The sequence below is a fragment of the Carcharhinus amblyrhynchos genome, chromosome 9 (genome assembly GCF_965287045.1).
Source record: "Carcharhinus amblyrhynchos chromosome 9, sCarAmb.v2.hapA, whole genome shotgun sequence".
NCBI classification, from domain to species: domain Eukaryota; kingdom Metazoa; phylum Chordata; class Chondrichthyes; order Carcharhiniformes; family Carcharhinidae; genus Carcharhinus; species Carcharhinus amblyrhynchos.
Genome location: NC_137332.1, coordinates 36,385,692 through 36,407,950, shown reverse-complemented (window position 1 = coordinate 36,407,950; position 22,259 = coordinate 36,385,692). Strand labels below are relative to the sequence as shown.

Here is a 22,259-nt window from a genome sequence, read left to right as displayed (position 1 = left end):
GCCAATCCCTTTCCATCCATAAACCTATCCACGGACCTCCCAAACGCCCCCAAACTAGGCGCATCCACAACTGCAGCAGGCAGGGCACTCCACTCCCCCACCACCCTCCGGGTAAAGAACCCACCCCCGACACCCGCCCCACAACCACCACCCCCCAATCTAAAGCTATGTCCCCTCGTGCCAGCCCTCTCCATCCGAGGGAAAAGGCTATCACTGTCCACCCCACCCAAACCTCCAATCATCCTGCATGCCTCAACAAGGCCCCCTCCCAGCCGCCCTCCCTCCAACGAAAACAACCCCAAATCCCTCAGTCTCCCCCCACAGGACCCTCCCTCCACACCAGGCAACATCCTGGCAAACCTCCTCCGCACCCTCCCCAATGCCTCCACATCCTTCCCACAATGCGGGGACCAGAACTGCACACAACACTCCAAGCGTGGACGCACCAGAGCCCTGCACAGCCGCAACACGACCCCGTGGCTCCCAAACCCAATCCCCCCACCAATAAACGCCAAGACACCGCATGCCCTCCCAACAACCCCACCGACCTGATTTCCAACCCCCAGGGATCTATGCACATGTACACGTAGATCCCTCCGCTCGCCAACACCACCCAGAGTCCCACCATTAGCCCCATACTCTACACATCTGCCACTCCCGCCAAAGTGAACTACCTCACACCCTTCCGCATCAAACTCCATCCGCCACCTCCCGGCCCAGCTCCGCAACCTGTCCAAGCCTCTCCGCAAACTACGAAACCCCTCCCCACTATCCACCAACCCCCCCCCCCCCCGACCCTGGTGTCATCAGCAAACCCACCAATCCATTCTTCTACACCCTCATCCAGATCATTCATAAAAATTACAAACAGCAGTGGCCCCAAAACAGATCCCTGAGGCACACCACTTGTAACCGAACTCCATGACGAATACTTTCCATCAACCACCACCCTCTGTCTCCTGTCTGCTAGCCAATTCCTGATCCAATTACCTAAATCACCCTCAATCCCATACATCTGCATTTTCTGCAGAAGCCTTCCATGGTGAACCTTATCAAACGCCTTACTAAAGTCTATATATACCACGTCAACTGCCTTACCCCCATCCACCTCTTTGGTCACTTTTTCAAAAAACTCAATAAGGTTAGTAAGGCACGACCTACCCTTCACAAAACCGTGCTGACTATCTCCAATCAATTCATTACTCTCTAAATAACTATAAATCCTATCCTAATAATTTTTTCTAATACTTTGCCCACAACAGAAGTAAGACTCACCGGTCTATAATTCCCGGGGAAGTCTCTATTCCCCTTCTTAAACAATGGGACAACATTCGCTATCCTCCAGCCTTCTGGCACTATACCTGTGACCAACGACGACCTGAAGATCAGAGCCAGAGGCTCTGCAATCGCCTCTCTTGCCTCCCAGAGAATCCTAGGGTAAATCCCGTCCGGCCCAGGGGACTTATCTATTTTCAAACCCTCAAGAATATCTAGCACATCCTCCTTATCTACTGCAATACTATCCAGTTTACAACCCTGTAACCCAGTGTTCTCCACAACTACATTTACGTCTCCCTGCGTGAATACCGAAGAGAAATTAGATTGGTTCACTAGATTGGTTCCACTGGTCGGCGTAACATCGAGGGCCAAAGGGCCTGCACTGCGCTGTAATGCTCCACGCTCTAAATGTCTTACTAAAATCAATGTATACGACATCAACTGTTCTACCTTCATCTACACACTTAGTTACCTCCTCAAAGAATTCAATCAAATTTGTGAGGCAAGACTTACCCTTCATGAAAGCGTGCTGACTATCCTGGATTAAGCTGTATCTTTCCAAATGGTCATAAATCCTATCCCTCAGGACATTTTCCATTAACTTACCAACCACCGAAGTGGATGGCTTTGGCAAAAAGCAAGCACTTTCTGGATAAATCAAATGAATTCCTCATGTGTTGTGAACCACAATGATTTGTTAGTTCAGTGTTAAGCAAGTATGAACTATTAATCTATACATCAAGGCAGAGGATAGCAAAAAAAAATCTATTCAATCTGATTACTAGCAAGGTCAGTAGATAATGTTTGTGAATATGTATTGGTTGGAAGAGGTGGAAGAAACAAAGGTCAGTATTTTCTGATCTTGTGTGCCCTGTCACTACTGCCAGTGAGAACGGAGAATTTGGCGCTCAGCCAAAACTCCATTCACCGCAGTGGGACAGGAGACATCCAGCCCAAGTGTCAGCAGTCTCTCAGTTGGTAGCACATTTTTCTCCGAGTCAGAAGGTTTTAAGTCCAAGTGCCGCACCAGATCTTGACCACAAACCTTAAGGCTAAACCTCCAGTACAGTACTGAGGGAGTGCTACACAGCTGTCCCATGACACTATTTCAAAGAAAAGGAGGGGAGTTATCCAGGGAGTTCTGGCCAATATTTCTCCCTCAATCTGATTTTGTGATGCTGATTATCTGGTCATTATCACATTGCTTTTTGTGGGAGTCTATTATGTGCAAATTGGTTCCCACATTACAAGAATAACTGCACTTGAAGATACTTCATTAGCTTTGAGGCAATGCGATATCAAAGTGGCCATGAAAGATGCAATTACTGTGTTGCTGAAAGAACTATCATGAAATCACATGACAGAATCCTGGATTTTTTTTGTTCTGTAACCATGCTCTGAGTCGATGTTTCTAATGACATCCCCACTGCACATCATCACATTATTTTTTCCATCTAATTATTTGTTGGTAGTGTATTGTCACATTTTTTAAAATGCTGCATACTGTATTGTGATGGTCAGTTACAAATGAAACTTGAGCTCTGAACTATATTTATGGCTGATAATGAAAATTCTGATTCTTCCTTTCACTGATAAAATTAACTTAATTGTCTATATTGGGTAGGCTATCGGTGGACAGGCCCCAAGGAGTCTGATGGATCATTTTGCAGAGATACTGTTTGCTTTGAACAAGCATTGTGTTACTTACTTGAGCGTTTGGTTGAAGGAAGTGATGCAGCAACAGAATTTCCCATCAAGCCGCCTTACACAAGTACAAAAAGAAACATTCAGCCAACAAATTTTAAGGTATATATGTTTAAAATGCATATGTCATGCTTCCCATAACCTAAATTTGAAGCTTTAAAAATTGCTGTGAACCACCCCCCATCAGAGGGAGCAGGGAATGGGATAGAATTCTGAGAGCTGGGTGAAAGAGTGCAGAGGTGTGCGTGCATAAAGCTGAGAGAGCAAGGTTATAGGGTCGTGAGAAATCCAATCCCGGGACTGCCTCACCTGGTGTCTCCACTTCACAGCCTCTCTCACCCTCATGGGAAGAGGGCGTTCACAAACCCAGTTGATCGTCCTCTGGCCCCACTAGGGGTCACGGCCAACACTTGAGGAAGCCCTGGTAAACGCCAAAGCTAACTCATAACTTTGCTATCATGCACCAACTATTTGGCAGCTGTTTCTCGATTGCTTCATAGTCTTCCACCTGCTTTTTCCATTGAGTATATTTTTATTTTTTATTTTACCTTTAATTAGTGGAGACAAAACTGCTTATATATTTCCCATTAATTTTTTTACCAAAAGCAGATAAAGCAAATTATGTAACTTCACCAGAATTGGTTGAGAGGCCAGAAAGCAATTTCCTTCAGCGAGATGTGATGAAAATATATTACAAAGGAAAGAGTTGAAAATGTGCAGCAGTAACTTTTAGTTTAACTTGCAGCACTTGTTGAATTGATGTTTTAAATCATCAACTCTTTGCAATATAATTTTGATTTCTTCTATATAGCTGTGGTAAATGTCAATCCATTCACCTTTCGATATTTGCCACCTCTGCTGCCCTTTAACGTGAGCATTGTCATCCTGGACAAGACTTTGCGAGTACCACGTGTAAACCACCTTGTGTGCAAAGAAATATTTCTGCCCACAATGTTGTTATTCTGCTCACTATTTTGACTCATTTGATAAAGTTCCTTTTAAACAAGTATGAAAGCAAAGTTTGGGTTTGAACTTAAATCAGTGGCCTTTCTCACCTTTGTTTTTAAATGCCTCCATAGCTCTGTCCTTCCTTAATATCGTAATCCCCTCCAGCCCTACAACCCTCTGAGATAACTGTAAGCCGATAATCCTGGCATCTTGAACATGTCTGATTTTTGTCTCTTCACCATTGGTGGATATGCTGTTAGCTGCTGAGGCCCCAAGTCCTGGAATTCCCTCCCTAAACACCTCTGTCCCCATCCCTCTCTGTCCTCCCTTAAAGTCCACCTTCAAGGCCTACTTTCTGCCTTAGTATCTCCTTGTGTTTAATTGATAATCCAGTTAAGTGCCTTGAGATAGTTCACTGTATTAAAGGCATTTAAATGCTAGTTATTTTTGTTGGCAATCATGTTCGATGATGAGAAGTCAATTATAAGTGCAGTGTTTTTGTTTAGTTTTACAAATACCCCTCATCAAATGCCACACAAGAGGTTATTACAGAAGGTTAGGGGGCATGGAGTTGGGGGTAGGGTGTTAATGTGGATAGGGGATTGGCTGTCAAATAAGGGGCAGAGAGTGGGGGTCAGTGGGTGCTATTTGGATTGGTGGTTGGTGACTAGTGGAGTGCCCCAGGGTTCGGTGTTGGGGCCTCAGCTATTTACCATTTATATAGATGACCTGGAGGAGGGAACCGAGTGTATGGTGTTGAAATTTGCTGATGACACCAAGATTGGTGGAATGGCAAATTGTGCGGAGGGTGTGGAGAGCCTGCAGAAGGATCTAGATAGGCTGGGCGAATGGGCCAGGAACTGGCAAATGGAATTTAATGTTGGCAAATGTGAGGTTGTCCACTTTGGTAGGAATAATGGTAGGAAGGACTATTACTTACGGGGCGAAAAACTGCAGCATGCGACAGTGCAGAGGGACCTCGGGGTCCTTGTGCATGAGTTGCAAAAGCCCAGCCTGCAGGTGCAGCAGGTGGTCAGGAAGGCAAATGGGATGCTGGCCTTCATAGCGAAGGGGATTGAATATAAAAGTAGGGAGGTCTTGCTGCAGCTGTATAGGGCACTGGTAAGGCCGCAGCTGGAGTACTGTGTGCAGTTTTGGTCGCCGCACTTACGCAAGGATATTTTGGCCTTGGAGGGAGTGCAGAGGGGGTTTACTAGGCTGATTCTGGAGTTGAGGGGGTTGAGCTATGAGGAGAGGCTGAATAAACTAGGCTTGTACTCGTTAGAGTTTAGAAGAATGAGGGGAGATCTTATAGAGACATATAAGATGTTGAATGGGATGGATAGGATAGAAGTTGAGAGGCTCTTCCCGCTCAGAAAGGACAGTAGGACTAGAGGGCACAGCCTCAAGATAAAGGGGGGGCGCGGTTTAGAACGGAGTTGAGGAGGAACTTCTTCACTCAAAGGGTGGTGAATCTCTGGAATTCTGCCTGTTGAAGTGGTGGAGGTTGCCTCGCTAAATATTTTTAAGACGCGGGTTGATAGGTTTTTGATAGGCAAGGGGATTAAGGGTTATGGGGAGAGGGCAGGAAAGTGGAACTGAGCCACGACAGATCAGCCATGATCTTATTGAATGGCGGGGCAGGCTCGAGGGGCTAGATGGCCTACTCCTGCTCCTATTTCTTATGTTCTTATGGATAGGATAGAGGTGGAGAGGCTCTTCCCGCTCAGAAAGGACAGTAGGACTAGAGGGTACAGCCTCAAGATAAAGGGGGGGCAGTTTAGAACGGAGCTGAGGAGGAACTTCTTCACTCAAAGGGTGGTGAATCTCTGGAATTCTCTGAAGTGGTGGAGGCTGCCTCGCTAAATATATTTAAGACGCGGGTTGATAGGTTTTTGATAGGCAAGGGGATTAAGGGCTATGGAGAGAGGGCAGGAAAGTGGAACTGAGCCACGACAGATCAGCCATGATCTTATTGAATGGCAGGGCAGGCTCGAAGGGCTAGATGGCCTACTCCTGCTCCTATTTCTTATGTTCTTATCTTCTGTCTCCAAAGAAGCCCCTTTATTATTTTTCTTTGTGTTTTTGAACCCAATTGTTGCAATACTGCTCGTTGGTGCCTAGTTGAGGGTCAGTGATATTTTTTGAGAACTGAATTTGGATTACTAAAATCCTTCTTGTACGTCAGAAATTTGACCTGCTGTATTTTTGAGCAGCATTCACATTAAATGGTCTCGTATGACATGAGCAAAAATACATTTTAATAATTTTGTGAAAAAGTCACCATTTTGAAAAGATACTGAGATGTCCTGATGTATTACTTGTGATGAGGCAAAGATTTTCACAGCAGTGTGAAAAAAGACCCAGGAAATTTAGTGTATAACAAAGGTACAATCTGCATTATAAGAGCAAAGTATCAAAATGGAAAGACGTGAAACAATTCTGTTTCTTGAAATTTTTACACTAATCAGCTAGATTTGTGTTCAGCCAATTCAGCGTGAATGTGGAGAACAAAATGGGAATACATAGCAACATTGGACTTGAGAAGAGAGAGGCCATTTGGCCCTTCAAACCTGCTCCACCATTCAATAAGACCATGGCTGATCTGATTGTGCTTTTAACTCTACTCTCCTATCTGCTCCCGCTCCCCCCCACTCCTCCGTCTACCAAAAGTCTATCCAACTCAGCCTTGAATAAATTCAATGAATGCCGAAGTGTAAAATCTAATATTTGAGCAAGGTAAATAATGAAACATTTAAGACTCAAAGTGTGTCCTGACCATTTGGCACACTGAAGGGAGCAAGAGGCTTAAATACATCCTGTCTTTTTTTTTTGAGAGCATGGAAAAATAACTTCAGGTCTCATTTAAGATATAAAAATGTAAAATGTGAACTGAAGATAGCTCATATAAGCTTTAAATCTTCCCTTCATTTTTAAGAACTATAAATAAACACTGCAAAATGGCTGAGCTAAGCTCAAATGAGGTGAATAGACAATAATGAGAGGTTATCATCACCTAACATAACTGGATTGAATGTTAGTATTTAGTAAGGAGGTGTAACAGATGTGCTTTTTATTAGTAACGTAAAGAGGCTTAATTTTTAAGCATGAGTTCAGGCATTGCCAATGATCAATGTCGTTGTGTGTGAAAACTAATGACATGGGAAGTAAAAGTGTGACAGCTATCAGTTATGAAAAATTTAATACATCATTGAACCTGTGCTTTCAGTAAAACACTATCAAATGAAAAAAAATGAAGTTTAACTTCTTCTGTTTTACAGAGATCGAGTGAATAAAAGGAGAGTTAAGGACATTGTTAAGGAGTTCACACTACTGTGCAGAGGTCTTCATGGCACAGAATATGCAGCCGAATATTGAAGCTGTATAATTACATTGAAGTATTACTCCTTTAATAGCATGCTTCCTACATCCTCAACACATTTGCACCGGTTCCTTCTGTAAAAATTCATTCTAGCGTGAAGGATTTTTTTAAGCAACAAATGGGCTTCTGTCTGCACTACAGGATTCGAGAGAAAAAATACATGCATTTATGTGTGCAGCCATATTAAGAGGCTTTGTTTTTTTTAAAAAATATAAAGGACTTCCTATCATAGGATTGGATCATTTAATAGAGGAAATGTGCCAGCAACGTTCTGGCATCAGCTGTCCTGACTTGCAAGTAATTTGTGTACATGTTCTGTGTCGTAATTAAAGCTTTATGGAAGCAATATAACTTGCTGCTGGAGTCCTGTGATTTTGGCACTTTGTAAACACAACAATATCTTGTGGAGGGACTTGATCCCAGATGATTCAGCTGTGGAATATTACTGGTGATGCTGCTACAATGTCTGAAACCATTTTAAGCGATTCTAGTATTTTAGTTTCTCTCTTGTTTTTAATTTAATGACGTGGTGATGTGGGCTCCTGTTATAATGTAAAAAGTGGAGAATGTTGCAGCAGTCTGGGAACTTAAAAATTCTTTGGACTGTAACAATTGCTTTTTGAGAGTTTCAAAGCTTTGCATGTTTATTTCAGAAATTGAAAAATACCAGAGCATTGAGTCATCCATTCTGACTATAGATAAAGAAAGACTTGATCTAAGTAAAGGCCCTCACTAATCATACTTCTGGAATAGTTAAAACAATGAACTGCTGTAAAGCAGTCCAAACTCCTCCAAAGTTTTGAGACTCTGAAAGCTTTGTTACAGCCCTATTTCGTTTCACAACTTTTAAATTTTTTGTAATATATGCTGTGTGCTACTTTCTGTACAAATACCAGTACCACCTTAATGTAACTCCAAGCTGTCCTTGTTATCTTGTAACTTGTTTATTTGTGCTTCTAGAACTTTTTAGAAGTTCCACAACCATGCATATATTCTGGTCTCGGAATTAATATGGAAAGCCCACTAGTAAAATCTCGATAAGAAATGACTCTGTAGCCTATTGGTTTTCTATTGTGAAATAAAGCTTCACTTCTAGATGTGTGATTTTTGTTTTCCCTCTCTGCCCCAAAATCTTTTTTTGCACACAAAGTGTAAAAGAAATGAAGAATATACATCTGGTCCATAATGTTTTCACCACTTGAATTGTAGAAGGAAACCTATGTAATTGAGAAGCTACAAATAGAAACTATTGTCTGTCATAATCATAGTTTCAACACTTGGTGTTCTGACTTGAAGTTGCATTAGGATGACATCTGTTTACAAAATTAGCCTTTAAGGAGCATTAAGAAAGAACTCTAATTTGTACTAAACACCTTTCATAACCCCAGTACATTCCAAAAGTATTTAGCAATGAAGTATTTCCCATGATGTAGTCACTGATGTAATATTGAGAAATGCATGCAGGACTTGCTTTGCACACCAGAATCCCATAAACTGCAATGAAAGTTAGGTTGTGTTGAGTGAGGGATGAATGTTGTCCAGGATACTAGAACTCATCTAATTTTTCATTCACCCCTGAAGGAGGAGATGGATACATCTAAATACAGATAATGTTATTTCAACAGATTATTGATGTATTTTGAAATACATTAAGGATCTGATATTTTAGAATACTATCAATATGTTAAAACACTTGTTCCTTTTATCCAGGCCTTTTATGTTTTAATTCCAAAACCAGCAATGAAGATCTTCCTGAAGATGGACTGAGTATCACTCTAGATTGGAGCAATTCTTCTGCCCTTGTTACATGGTTTCAAATTAAATCCAGCCTAAATAAATTGAGACCTTTTTTCTTGTTGGCTGCTAAAAGCCTCAAATAACATTATTTGAGATCGTACGAACACAGTTGCCAGTGAACATGAAATTCAAGCTTAATGAGGTAAAATAAGTCCTCAGCAGAGGATAGAAGGTGAAGAAATTTTTGCACTGCTAGGATATATATTTTAATCAAATACATACCCATGAAATCAGCTACCCTTATTTGAAACCTAATCAGAATTTGCTTTGCGGTAAGTTATTTTTCTGAAACTTGTTTCTTTTAAGAACATTTGTATAAATAGAATATGTCAAAATATGCTCTTTTGGATTAGGCATGACCTTTCTAGTTGATCTCTAAGTGCATGTATTTTTGTCATCTTTATCTTCAAGGCAATTGGAACATATTGCTCAGATTTCTCTGGTGATTTCATACTTGTGTATGAAACAGCTGAAAAGATGGTATAACATGAAATATCATTGACAATTGTGTGTTAAAAATCTGACCCATTGGAAAGGGAAGGCCAGTTGAGTTTATTTGCCGTGCTTATTTCAGTGCTCATTAACCATTTGATCTTCCAAGAAAGCAGGAATGTGCAGATATATTTGGGTCCGGGTCCATTCTCCATGAGAACCGTTAGATGATGTCTCATTATTATCTTCCTTGAGCAAAATGCAGTCGTTGATTAAAGCATGAGAGTCGTGTGTTTGGGAGCAGGTCAGTCAATGTAAATAAATTTGAATGAGTGAAAACAATGTTTATGCATTGGTTCATAGAGATATTAAAAACACAGATTGTTTGAAACCCTGTACTATGTTGACATGAAATCTCAATGGATTTATTCTGAAGTTATGCTCTAGGGTTCAATTTATTTATTCCTAGCCACCATGTGATTAGGACCTTATCTAGATATGCTGTATTCATCCCAATATATCTCAAATTATGATTTACTGGGAGTACATTTGAAGGTAAGATGGATAGCAATTACTTAAATGTTTCTAAATATCCCAAATATCATTACAGGTTCCACAGTCTGGGGCTCCCACTCAAATTTTGAATCACCTTTAATATGCGGCCAGTGTATCACATCTGCCCACTACTCATGTACAATTTGAATATTTGGACTAAATCCAGATTAGCTGACAGTCTTTGATATTTCAATAATTACACCCATCTGCCTGTTATTGGGTTCCAACTCAACCACTCATGGTATAAAATCATATTCCTCTCCCTATTTCATGAGTCAGAAATTGCAGATTGGTGTAATTGATTGTAATACTAAACAGCATGGTGGCACAGTGGTTATAGAGTCATGAAGGTTTACAGCATGGAAACAGGTCCTTCAGCCCAACTTGTCCATGCCGCCCTTATTTTTTTTAAAACCCCTAAGCTAATCCAAATTGCCCATATTTGGCCCATATCCCTCTACACCCATTGTACCCTTGTAACTATCTAAATGCTTTTTAAAAGATAAAATTGTACCCTCCTCTACTACTACATCTGGCAGCTTGTTCCAGACACTCACCACCCTCTGAGAGAAAAAATTGCCCCTTTGGACACTTCTGTATTTCTCCCCTCTCACCTTAAACCTATGCCCCTCTTGTTTTAAATTCCCCTACTTTTGGGAAAAGATATTGACGATCTTCCTTGTCAATGCCCCTCATTATTTTATAGACCTCTATAAGGTCATCCCTCAGCCTCCTACGCTCAGGGAAAAAAAGTCCCAGTCTATTCAGCCTCTCCTTAAACTCAAGCCAACAAATCCTGGTAGCATCCTAATAAATCTTTTCTGCACTGTTTCTAGTTTAATGATATCCTTTATGAACATAAGAAATAGGAGCAGGAGTAGGCCATCTAGCCCTTCGAGCCTGCCCCGCCATTCAATAAGATCATGGCTGATCTTTCTATAATAGGGTGACCAGAATTGCACACAGTATTCTAAGTGTGGCCTTACCAATGTCTTGTACAACTTCAAGACATTCCAACTCAGCAGTGCTGCCTCACTGCCACGGATCTGGGCTCAACTCTGGCCTTGGGAGACTTTGCACTTTCTCCCAGTGTCTGTGTGGGTTTCTTCCGGCTGCTCTGGTTTCCTCCCACTGTCCCAAAGATGTGCAGATTAGTCGGATTAGCTATGATAAATGTGCAGGGTTATGGGGATAGGATGGGTGTTGGGCCTGGGTCAGATGCTCTTTCAGAGAGTCAGTTCAAACTTGATGGGCTGAATGGTCTCCTTCAGCACTGTAGGGATTCTAACGTTAAACATTTAAATTTCAAGTGAGGCAAGATTTCTCCCCTTTTGAAAACGTGTGTTCAACTGTATACTTACAGATTTGGAGTTGTAATCATAACTGGCTGTATTAAATTGGGACTTTTGCAAGAAAAATTGGATTCCCAAAAGGAGAGAAAGATCCTTGTCTTTTAGAAGAGGCTAAAATGTAGAGTGGTTTCTTTGGAGGCTCACAGCAGTAGGGATTAGGAGGGGGGAAGGATATTAATATGAGGAGCCAGGGGCTAAATTAACAAGCAGAACCAAAAAGGTAGTAATCTCTGGATTACTATCCCAAATGGGTTTGAATTCATGAGACATTGGCACCAGTACTGGGGAAGGGGGAGTGGCTCCAATGGGATGAGCTTCACCTGAATCATGCTGGGGCCAGAATTTTGACAAATCGCATAACTAGGGCTATAGATAGAGCTTTGAATCAAGTACTGGAGTGCAGGGTATGGTGAGAGGGGATGGGTGGTGTGGCAGGTTCAATTGCATGAAAAATTAGAAAATCAAAATTAAGGGAGAAAGTAGGAATGCAGGTTAGTGATGAGGCTGATTGAAAGTAAAAGGGAGGAATACGCCAAGTGGATAATAACTGTAGATGAACTATATCTGGACTTCAGGTTTGGTTCCTTTATTTGAGGGAAGGATGTAGTGGCATTAGAAGCCGTTAAGAGGAGGCTCACTAGATTGATTTCAGAGGTGAGGGGTTTGTCTTATAAAGAGAGATTGAGCAATTCGGCTCATACTCTCTAGAAGAACGAGAGGAGATCTTACTGAGGTATACAAGATGACAAAAGGTATTGACAAAATAGATGTAGAGTGAATGTTCCACAAGCAGAAGCAATGTAGAACATAGTTTTAGAATAAGGGGTAGCAGATAGAGGAAAAACTACTCTCAAAGGGTGGTGAATCTGTGGAATTACCCCAGAATGCAATGGATGCTAGGACATTGAGAAAATTTATGGAGGTGATGGACAGATTTTTAAGTAGTTATGTAGAACGGACAGGAAAGCAGAGTTGAGACTGAGACGAGACCCAATGGTGAAGCAGGCTCAGGGGGGCTGAGTCGCTTACTTCTGCTGCTAGTTCTTATGTTCCAGTCTTACACACATGCAACAAATGGGAAAACCTCAAACTGCAGAAAGATCATAAAATTGATTCAATGGGTAAAACAACTAGGATTGCCCATAGTAATGCTGATCCCAACAACTCAAATCACTATCCAAATTCTTAAAAATTAAGAAGTTTGGTATAAAAAGCACAAGCTACTTTTTTCCCAGACGGATAAAGAATGACAGTTGGTTTCGAAACCTAATTTGTGGTTCATTTAATCTGTTAAAAAGGTAAGAATTCTTTACAAAACATTGTTATTGCACCTGAAAATACTTCACAGAAAAAACTTTCTAAAATCTTGCCTATTTTCTGATGCATAAAGGCCATGTTTATCAGTCTCAAGTAAGTTTCTGGAAGATATAATGTGATTGACAGTTTTGTAATAAAATCCTTTCTAAAATTAGTACAGTTAGCTTGTTAATTTACACAGTGGTTGGCTTTTGTTTTCCCTCTTCTCTAGCTTGTGTTTTTCGCTTGCCAGTTATGGAGGTTTCATAGATTTTCTATGGACCCCAGTTTGAGAACAGAATTTCTGAATAGTCATTTGGACTTAAAACATTAACTTGGTTTCTCTCTCCACAGATGTTACTAGACTAGCTGGGTTTTCCAGCATTTTCCAACACAACGGTTCTCAAAATGTTTTTTGTTGATGAACCCCTTTTCAAATGAATTAGTAATCACTGACCCCTTGTCTAAGTTATAATAATTATTAATTTATATCTAATGTAGGATTTCTCATGTTAGTGGAAAAATATTTAAAAATCTTTCATTATTGTTTTAAGCAGAAAAGCCAGTAGTGCCACTGATGCACTAACAAGATCTAAAACATTGAAGTATAATTGAAACATTGAAGTATGATTTATAAAAATGCATCAATTCTGTATCCTCTAACCAGCAAAAAAAGGTGTGGAATCTGAACCTCGGGGTGTGGGGAGTTTGTGTACAGTGTTAAGTTCTGGGAAATGAATCTATTCCCTTGGCCTATAGCGCAAAGTGACTGTGATAGTGGAGGCTGATGTGTGAACCAGTATTTTCCTTTGTTTATGGCCAGGAAAATGTGGCAGCTCCAAGGAAGGGGGTGATTAGACTGACTGTTGCCATTTTGCTGCAAATTCATAAGAATCAAAGAAACTCTACACTACAGAAAGAGGCCATTTGGCCCATCGAGTCTGCCCCAACCACCATCCCACCCAGGTCCCAACCCCACATCCCTACATATTTACCCGCTAACCTATGCATCTCAGGCCTCTAAGGGGCCATGTTTAGCATGGCCAATCAACCTAACCCATACATCTTTGGACTGTGGGAGAAAACTGGAGATCCCGGAGGAAACCCACGCAGACACAAGGAGAATGTGCAAACTCCACACATTGTAATTGGAAAAAGTAGCTCCAGAACGTTCCACCTGGATAATGTAACTGCTATTTTTTTAATTCATTTGTGGGACATAGACATCACCAGTTGGCCATGTGCCATCCCTAGTTGCCCTTCAGAAGGTGGTGGTGAGCTAGCGATTGATACAACTGAGTGGCTTGCTAGGCCATTTCAGAGGGTAGTTGAGAATCAACCTCATTGCTGAGGATCTGAAGTCAAATGTCAGCCAGACCAGGTAAGCACTGCAGCTTTCCTTCCCTAAAGGACATTTATGAACTAGATAGGTTTTTCTGACAATCGACAATGATTTCAAGGTCATCAGTAAATTCTTAATTCCAAACATGTTTTATTGAATTCACATTCCACCATCTGGTATGGTGGGATTTGAACCATGGTCCCTAGAACATTAGCTGAGTTTCTGGATTAATATCACTCGGCCATCAACTATCCTACACTGTTCAAGGCAACTGCCAATCACAGTCACTAGCTCCTCCTCCTCTTCAGCTTAAAACTTCATCCAAGATCATTGAGGGCAATCTCTTCCAGTTTCACTCTCAAGTTGCCACTTATTACTCTAACTGCATCTTTGGGCACCATATTTAAAAAGTCCCAGCCCAAGATTGCAGGTAAGTCTCAACAATTGTATCTATTGTGATGGATTTGCAAGAGTTGGCATGTCTGTACCTATCCAGAAATTGGCCATAGTCCTACATTCTTGGCCCCTGTCCCAGTGGCCTAATCACCACATTCAGGTATTAATTTTGGGGCTTTGGCCTCTATCAGCCTACCTAGAAGATGGGGAGATGGTAGTTTAATGGTAATATAACTGGACTAATATTCTAGAGGCCCAGGCTAATACTTTGGGGGATATGTATCCAAATTAATTTGGAATTGAAAGCTTATCTCAGTAATTCTGACCATTAAACCACCATCAATTGTGTAAAATCCCATCTAGTTTACTAATCTCTTCAGAGAAGGAAATCTGTCACCTTTACCCAGTCTGGCCTATATGTGGTTCCAGATCCACAGCAATATGTTTGACAATTATGCCTTCTGAAGTGGCCTAGTCAAGTTGCTCAGTTGTGGCAACCAGGGAAAGCAGCAAATGCTGGCCTTACCAGTGATGACCACATCCCATGAAAGAATGTATAAAATAAAAAATGTATTCCACATTTTGATTGCTTTGTCTGAAGTACATATTAGTAATACATTTGCTTTTCACTCTTTTGAGTCTATAACATTTGTTGTACCAATGGTTTTGGCTAATGTGGATTTCCTTTTTTCTGTACTATTTACTAACTAATTTCCTTACTAACTGTTGTGGTGTCACCTCACTGAAAAACCCATTTTTTTTTACTAGCATTTTTGGTCTCAGTACTTTTTTCTGTGTTATCCCAGTGTACGCACTTCCTTTGTGTCCCTCCATTTGTTGTGTGTATAGAAAATAGATGGTGGGGTAAAAATTAGTTTGTCAAATCACGGTTATCCAAATCTGGTTTATACTTTTACCTAATTTTCCTCTGGGATGGGAATTGAGCAGTGTGTAACGTGGGCTGTTAAATTTGTGTTGTGTGTTTTACACTATTATAAGCAAATTTCTACATCAAGGTCTTTTTTAAAGATAATCTTGCAAATTTCCCAGACTTCCTCCAAAACTGCAGAGAAACCAATATCCAAAAAAGTTGAAATAAAACATTAATAGCAGGCAACAATAAAGATTTGTGTGTGTGTGTGTGTGTACATAATATATAGCACTAACTTTCCATGTAGTTCGTAACAACATTTAATTTGATGAAGGGGGTGGTTCATCTTAATTTGAACACAATGGGTGAAGATCAGTTCAAATGAAAAAGTGGTCCTATGAAATGAGATACATAGAAGATTCTTCTATGTATTTGCAACTTTTTGCTAAATTTAGTGAGAGGAATGTCACCTATGTATAAGATACAAGTCAGATTTGAACTTTGTCTAAATAAATACTACCTCCATTTCTAACAGGAGGGATTGGAACTAAAGAAAATCTGAGAATTATGTAAAGAGCTGCGGTATCGTATTGCAATAAAATGATTAGCAAACATTTTCCCTTCCATTAATGAGAACACAGAGCACAATGTAATTGTAATAAAAATGGTGATTGGCTCCAAACTGTTGCCATTCCAATTATGCTGATCTCTCTTTAAATTCGTGAATGATGGTGCAGCCTGAACATTCTTCTTGACATTAGTTTGAATGCCATTCATTCTAAACTGATTTGCCAGTTGGATCAAAACACCAAAGTAGTGATTATGCCTTAATTATACAGAACAGAACAGAACAGAAGAAATAGGAGCAGGAGTAGGCCATCTGGCCCTTCGAGCCTGCCCCGCCATTCAATAAGATCATGGCTGATCTGTCGTGGCTCAGTTCCACTTTCCCGCCCTCTCCCCATAACCCTTAATCCCCTCTCTTATCAAAAACCCATCAACCCGCTTCTTAAAAATATTTAGCGAGGCAGCCTCCACCACTTCAACGGGCAGAGAATTCCAGAGATTCACCACCCTTTGAGTGAAGAAGTTCCTCCTCAACTCCGTTCTGAACCGCCCCCCCTTTATCTTGAGGCTGTGCCCCCTAGTCCTACTGTCTTTTTTGAGCGGGAAGAGTCTTTCCACCTCTATCCTATCCATCCCATTCATCATCTTATACGTCTCAATGAGATCTCCCCTCATTCTTCTAAACTCTAACGAGTACAAGCCTAGTTTATTCAGCCTCTCCTCATAGCTCAACCCCCTCAACTCCGGTATCAGCCTAGTAAACCTCCTCTGCACTCCCTCCAAGGCCAAAATATCCTTGCGCAGGTGCGGCGCCCAAAACTGCACACAGTACTCCAGCTGCGGCCTCACCAGTGCCCTATACAGCTGCAGCAAGACCTCCCTACTTTTATATTCAATCCCCCTCGCTATGAAGGCCAGCATCCCATTCGCCTTCCTGACCACCTGCTGCACCTGCAGGCTGGGTTTTTGCGACTCATGCACAAGGACCCCGAGGTCCCTCTGCACCGTCGCCTGCTGCAGTTTTTCGCCACGTAAGTAATAGTCCTTCCTACCATTCTTCCTACCAAAGTGGACCACCTCACACTTGCCAACATTAAATTCCATTTGCCATTTCCTGGCCCATTCGCCCAGCCTATCTAGATCCTTCTGCAGACTCTCCACACCCTCCGCACAATTTGCCTTTCCCCCAATCTTGGTGTCATCAGCAAATTTCGACACCCTACACTCGGTTCCCTCCTCCAGATCATCTATATAAATGGTAAATAGCTGAGGCCCCAGCACCGACCCCTGGGGCACCCCACTATATCAAGCTTTTAATTAATTATGTCAGCTTGTGATATGTCCTTGTATCAAACATCACTAAAGTTTTTCAAGCCTTGTACTTTCTGATTGATCAATAGGCCAAAGTCGCAACTGGCTTGTTTCTATCTGTGTTTGCTTTTATTTTTGTCCTATCCCGCTCCAGTCAGGATCCTATTCATTTTGAAACTTAAAAGGTTACTGTTTCCTTCCTGATTGCTCTCCTTTTAGAGCATATATTTGTACTAACGATGAAAAGCTTGTAATCTTCCTTAAATATAATTTACCTCAAATCCGTGCAGATATGGCATTTTCTGCAATTTTCTTTCTGGATAACAAAGGACAGGTAGGTTTATGCCATGGTTATATTGCTAAATAGTTGAAAAGTACTTTTAACCTTGAGTATGTTTTGTTATTTTCTCCAAAGAGGTGAGCTTTCTAAGCCTGTATCATACAGTGATGCGATAAGGTAGAAATTTTTGAAGTATTATTAACAGTCCTCCAAAAAAGCTATTTGTTCATGTAACGGTGGATTCATTTTAGCTGTTCTGGAGATTTGGTTTGTGTAAAGCAGACATTGTGAATTCTTATTAATGTTTAACTCCTGGTTGCACAACTAATGGAATGTGAAATGCTGAAATGTGTACTCTGAAATGTGTTGATAAGGCCATTGTGACTTTGTTCCTCTGTGAAATGTTTAATGTCATCTAATAATAGCTATTTGCTGTTTAAAAGCAAATGGTTAATTAAAAGAGAGAGACTAGACAAGCAACTTGCTACCAGTTTTAGCCTTGAAGACGAGCAAGCACCCTAAACTAATTGGTCCTGTTTTCCCTCCTCCCCTGTCCGGAAATGCCTGACATTTCCTTGCTACTTTCTCATTAAAAGTAGCCAAGATCTGAAATTTGATGGGCGGAGGGAGTATTAAAGCCACAAACCTCATCCTAATATGCAGCACATGTTCTATACCATTAGGGCAAACCTGGACTGTATGCTTATGACATGTCCACCTACAAAAGATCATAATTGTGAAAATGCTTAAACACAAGCTGCCATATAAATATAAACCTTATTGTGTCGGTCAGTAACTTTTAATTTGACATGATCAATGATTTAAAAATAATTTGAGCACCAAGTACATTATGTTAGATTCTAAATACATGTACAGCAGACCGTCAGGTTTAGAATTATGTGAATCTTGGTACAATATTTTTAACGGTATTTTACATATTTTTCAAATGACAAATTATTGTCAATTGTAAGTTTTGTAATATTGCTTTACAGGTTCTCATTTCACGCAATTACCGAGGAAATGTTGAAATGTCGATGATTGAGAATTTTATGCCATTACTTCTGAGCAAAGAGGAAGATGGATCTTCAAACCCAATTTTCAAGAAAGACAATGTCTACTTTCTGTGGAGTAAATACAAAAATATCTACAGTATCCTTGAATATATTATAATGTTATCTTACCTGTTTCCATAATTTTATACTTTTTCACTCATACATATAGAAGTCATAAAACCTTAAACAGAAATCCAGTGGTTTGCACAACAAAGAGAAATATCAACATTTCATTATCCTTTGCGTTCCTTTTCAAAGTAAAACAGGTGAGCAAAAATACTGTGATCTGCTTAAGTAATTAAGGTGTAACTGTCAATCTACTGTCAATCTTTGCAATAAAAATAAGGTCATGTGGAAGTAACCTTTATAAAGCACATTGCATTAATGTGAATATGCTAGGAGTTTGTTTTCTGTAAACTAGCTAATTAATCACACTAACAGTGCTGCTAAAAATGGAAAAAATTTGCCATAGATTTCATAGAATCTAACAGGAGGCCATTTGGCCCACTGAGTTTACACTGACCACAATTCTACCCAGGCCCTACCCTCTTAACCACATGCATTTACCCTAGCTCGTCCCCCTGACACTAAGGGGCAATTTTAACATGGCTAAACCATCTAACCTGCACATCTTTGGACTGTGGGGAAAACCGAAGCTCATGGAGGAAACCCATGCAGATATGGGGAGAACATGCAAACTCCACATGGACAGTGACCCAAGCTGGGAATAGAATTCAGGTCCCTAGCGCTGTGAGGCAGCAAAGCTAACCACTGTGCCACCCAGCATCTGTTACATTAAATGAGGCATTTGAGATCCCAGTATTTTGTTGAAGCATTAATCAGTATCCCATCAGAAGCTTGACATATCTCTTGTAGCTAAACTGGAATAAGTACTTTAAGATGTTATTCTGAAATAATGACCAACTTCAACCTCTAGTCACAAGGTATTTCTAAATAATTTAACAAGACAAGTTTAAATGAATTATCATGAAAGTATTGTTGTATAAGTGTATCATCCAAAAATATAATTGGGAACAGGCTCCTCATGCCTTCTCTGCTATTCAACAACATCATTGCTGATGTCATTTTAACTTCAATTCCACGCTCTCACCTCGGGTAACTTTTACCCACTTGGTTATCAGGAATCTGCCTACCTCTGCCTTACAAATGTTAAAATACTCAGGAAGAGAGTTCCAAAGGCTCATGACCCTCTGCGAGAAAGAAATTCTCCTCACCGCTGTCTTAAATGGATGACTCCTTATTTTTAAACTTGTTCTACTACAAGAGGAATCATCCTCTCCAAATCAACCCCATCAAGGCCCCTTAGGTTCTTGTATTCTGCAACTAGGTCACCTCTTGCTCCAGCGAATACAGGCCGAGACTGTCCAACATTTCCTCATAAGACAGCACTCCCACTCCACATATTAGCCTAACTAATAAACCTCTCTGCATTGTTTCCAACACAATTACATCCTTAATTAAATTGACCAATACTGTACAAAGTACTGAAGATATGATCTCACCAACAGCCTATATAACTGAAGCATAACCTCTACTTTTGTATTCACTTGCCCTTGCAATAAACAATAACATTCTATTAGCTTTGCAACTGACTGTACCTGCATACTAATTTTTTGTGATTCATGCACTAGGCTACCCAGATCCCTCTGCACCTCAGTTTGGCAATGTCTCACCATTTACATAATATGCTTCTTTCTACCTAAAGTAAACAATCCACATTATATTCCATTTGCCAGATCTTTTCCCATTCACTTAGCTGAACAATTATCTACTTGTAGCCCCCATGTCCTCTTCACAACTTATTTTCCTACCTCTCTTTGTACTATCAGCAAATTTAGCAACCATACTTTTGGTTTCTTCATCCAAATCATTTTTAAAGTGTTGATGCCCCAGCACTGATCCCTGTGGCAAGTCATTTGTTAACATATTGCCAGAAAATGACTCATTTATGCCTACTCTTCATTTCCTGTTAGCTAGACAAACTTCTATCCCTGCCAATATGTTACCCACTACACCATGAGCTTTTATTTTCTGCAATAAACTTTGTGTCACCTTATCAAATGCTTTCTGGAAATCTGATACTACCGGCAGTTCTTCTTTGTCCACATCACAAATTGCTTCTTCAAAGAACTCCAATAAATTTGTTTCCCTTTCACAAAATTATGTTGACTCTGCCTGATTACCTCGAATTTATTTATGTGACCTGCTACAGCACCTTTAATGGCTTCTAACATTTTCGTTATGGCAGATGTTAAGCTAAATGTCTGTAGTTTCCTGCTTTCTGTCTCCCTCCCTTTTTGAGCAAAGAAATTACAATGGCTATTTTGCGATCGAATGGAACCTTCCCTGAAACAAAAGAATTTTGGAAAATTAAAGCCAACACATTAAGTTTCTCATTAGATACTACTTTCGAGACCCTCAGATGAAGTCCATCAGGTTTCTGGAACTTGTTAGGCTGCACAGCTCCAACAATTTTCTCAGTATCTCTTCCCTAGAGATTGTAATTTTTGAGTTCCTCCCTCCCGTCCATTTCTTAATTTACAATTTTTCCTGGGTTGTTCTTGTATCCACTATAATAAAAACCAAATCAAAATATCAGTTCATTTCATCTGCTATCTTCTTACTTTCCACTATTCATTCCCCAGATTCACTTTCTATAGAACAAACGTTCATGGGGAAACTCATACTATCTGTCTTTGTCTTTCTAGCTTGCTTTCTCATGAACTCTAAATTTTGCCATCTTACTCTTTTAGTCATTCTTTGCTGTTTTTTTTATATTCTGTCCAATCTTCTGACCTGCTACTTGTCATTGTGCAATTATGTGCTTTTTCTTTAAGTTTTATTTATCTCTAACTTCTTTAGTTAACCACAGGTGATGACTCCTCCCCTTGGAACTTTTCTTTCTCGTTGGAATGTATCTTTTTGGTGTATTCTGAAATATCCCCTTAAATGTCTGCGGGCCTGATATTACCATCAACTTGCATACATTTTTGGGCATGAAAACTTAGTAAAGTCGGGTGTGAGGCGAGTAGCATGATCCGTGAGTGCCTCCACGCCTGTTCCCCTTTGTCAAGAAATTAAAATGGCCACGATTGGCCACTTAAATTGCAAGCATTTAAATTGACTTAATGGGCTAGACGCCCAAACTTACTGGCATTTCCCCTTTACCACCACATTCGTCCACCCAGATTCAATGTGAAACAAACATGGTCTGCAAAGGTCCGATTTGGGCACTCCAGCTTCTGCGAGCATAAGTTCAGAGCTTCCAACGTGTCTCTGACTCAGATCGATGGGGGAAGGGGGTCAGATGGCTCTCTGGTGGGTGGGAAGGAGGCAGGTCAGATGGCCGCCTCAGGAGGAGGAGGGAGGCAGGTCAGATGTTCTCTGGTGGAGGGGGGGAGGGAGGTGGGTCAGATGGCTGTCTGGTGGAGGGGAGGGTGGCAGGTCAGATGGTGCTCTGTTGGGCGAGGTCCACTGCTACTGTGTGTGTGATTGGTGGGGGGGGAGGGGGCAGGAAGTCATGATTGTTCTGGGTGGTGGGGGGAATAGAGGGACAGTAATGTTGTGGTGGTGGGGCAATGTCTGTGGGGGCAGGGGAGGCATAATCCCGCCTGGGGTGTAGCAGGGGAGCATTTTCTATTTTTTTCACTGCGTGTGCACAGTTGAAGGCTCTGA

The 22,259-nt window shown here is 40.8% G+C and overlaps 2 protein-coding genes across 3 annotated transcripts in view; both read left to right on the top strand.

The window, feature by feature from the left end:
* Positions 1–8,391, top strand: part of ipo13b (importin 13b) — a 135,854-nt gene extending 127,463 nt beyond the window's left edge. For both annotated transcript variants that reach the window (XM_080195449.1, XM_080195448.1), the window contains 2 exons: positions 2,903–3,084; positions 7,212–8,391. In XM_080195449.1, coding sequence (XP_080051575.1) covers positions 2,903–3,084; positions 7,212–7,308 — 279 coding nt within the window. In that variant the 3' untranslated portion in view covers positions 7,309–8,391. The remainder of the gene's footprint in view (positions 1–2,902; positions 3,085–7,211) is intronic.
* Positions 8,392–17,523: 9,132 nt separating this feature from the next.
* The window catches only part of LOC145348346 (AP-1 complex subunit mu-1-like), a 28,361-nt gene continuing 23,625 nt past the window's right edge, over positions 17,524–22,259 (top strand). Inside the window, exons 1-3 of the mRNA XM_080196555.1 lie at positions 17,524–17,565; positions 18,504–18,660; positions 18,762–18,829. Of these exons, the coding sequence (XP_080052681.1) occupies positions 17,524–17,565; positions 18,504–18,660; positions 18,762–18,829 (267 nt within the window). The remainder of the gene's footprint in view (positions 17,566–18,503; positions 18,661–18,761; positions 18,830–22,259) is intronic.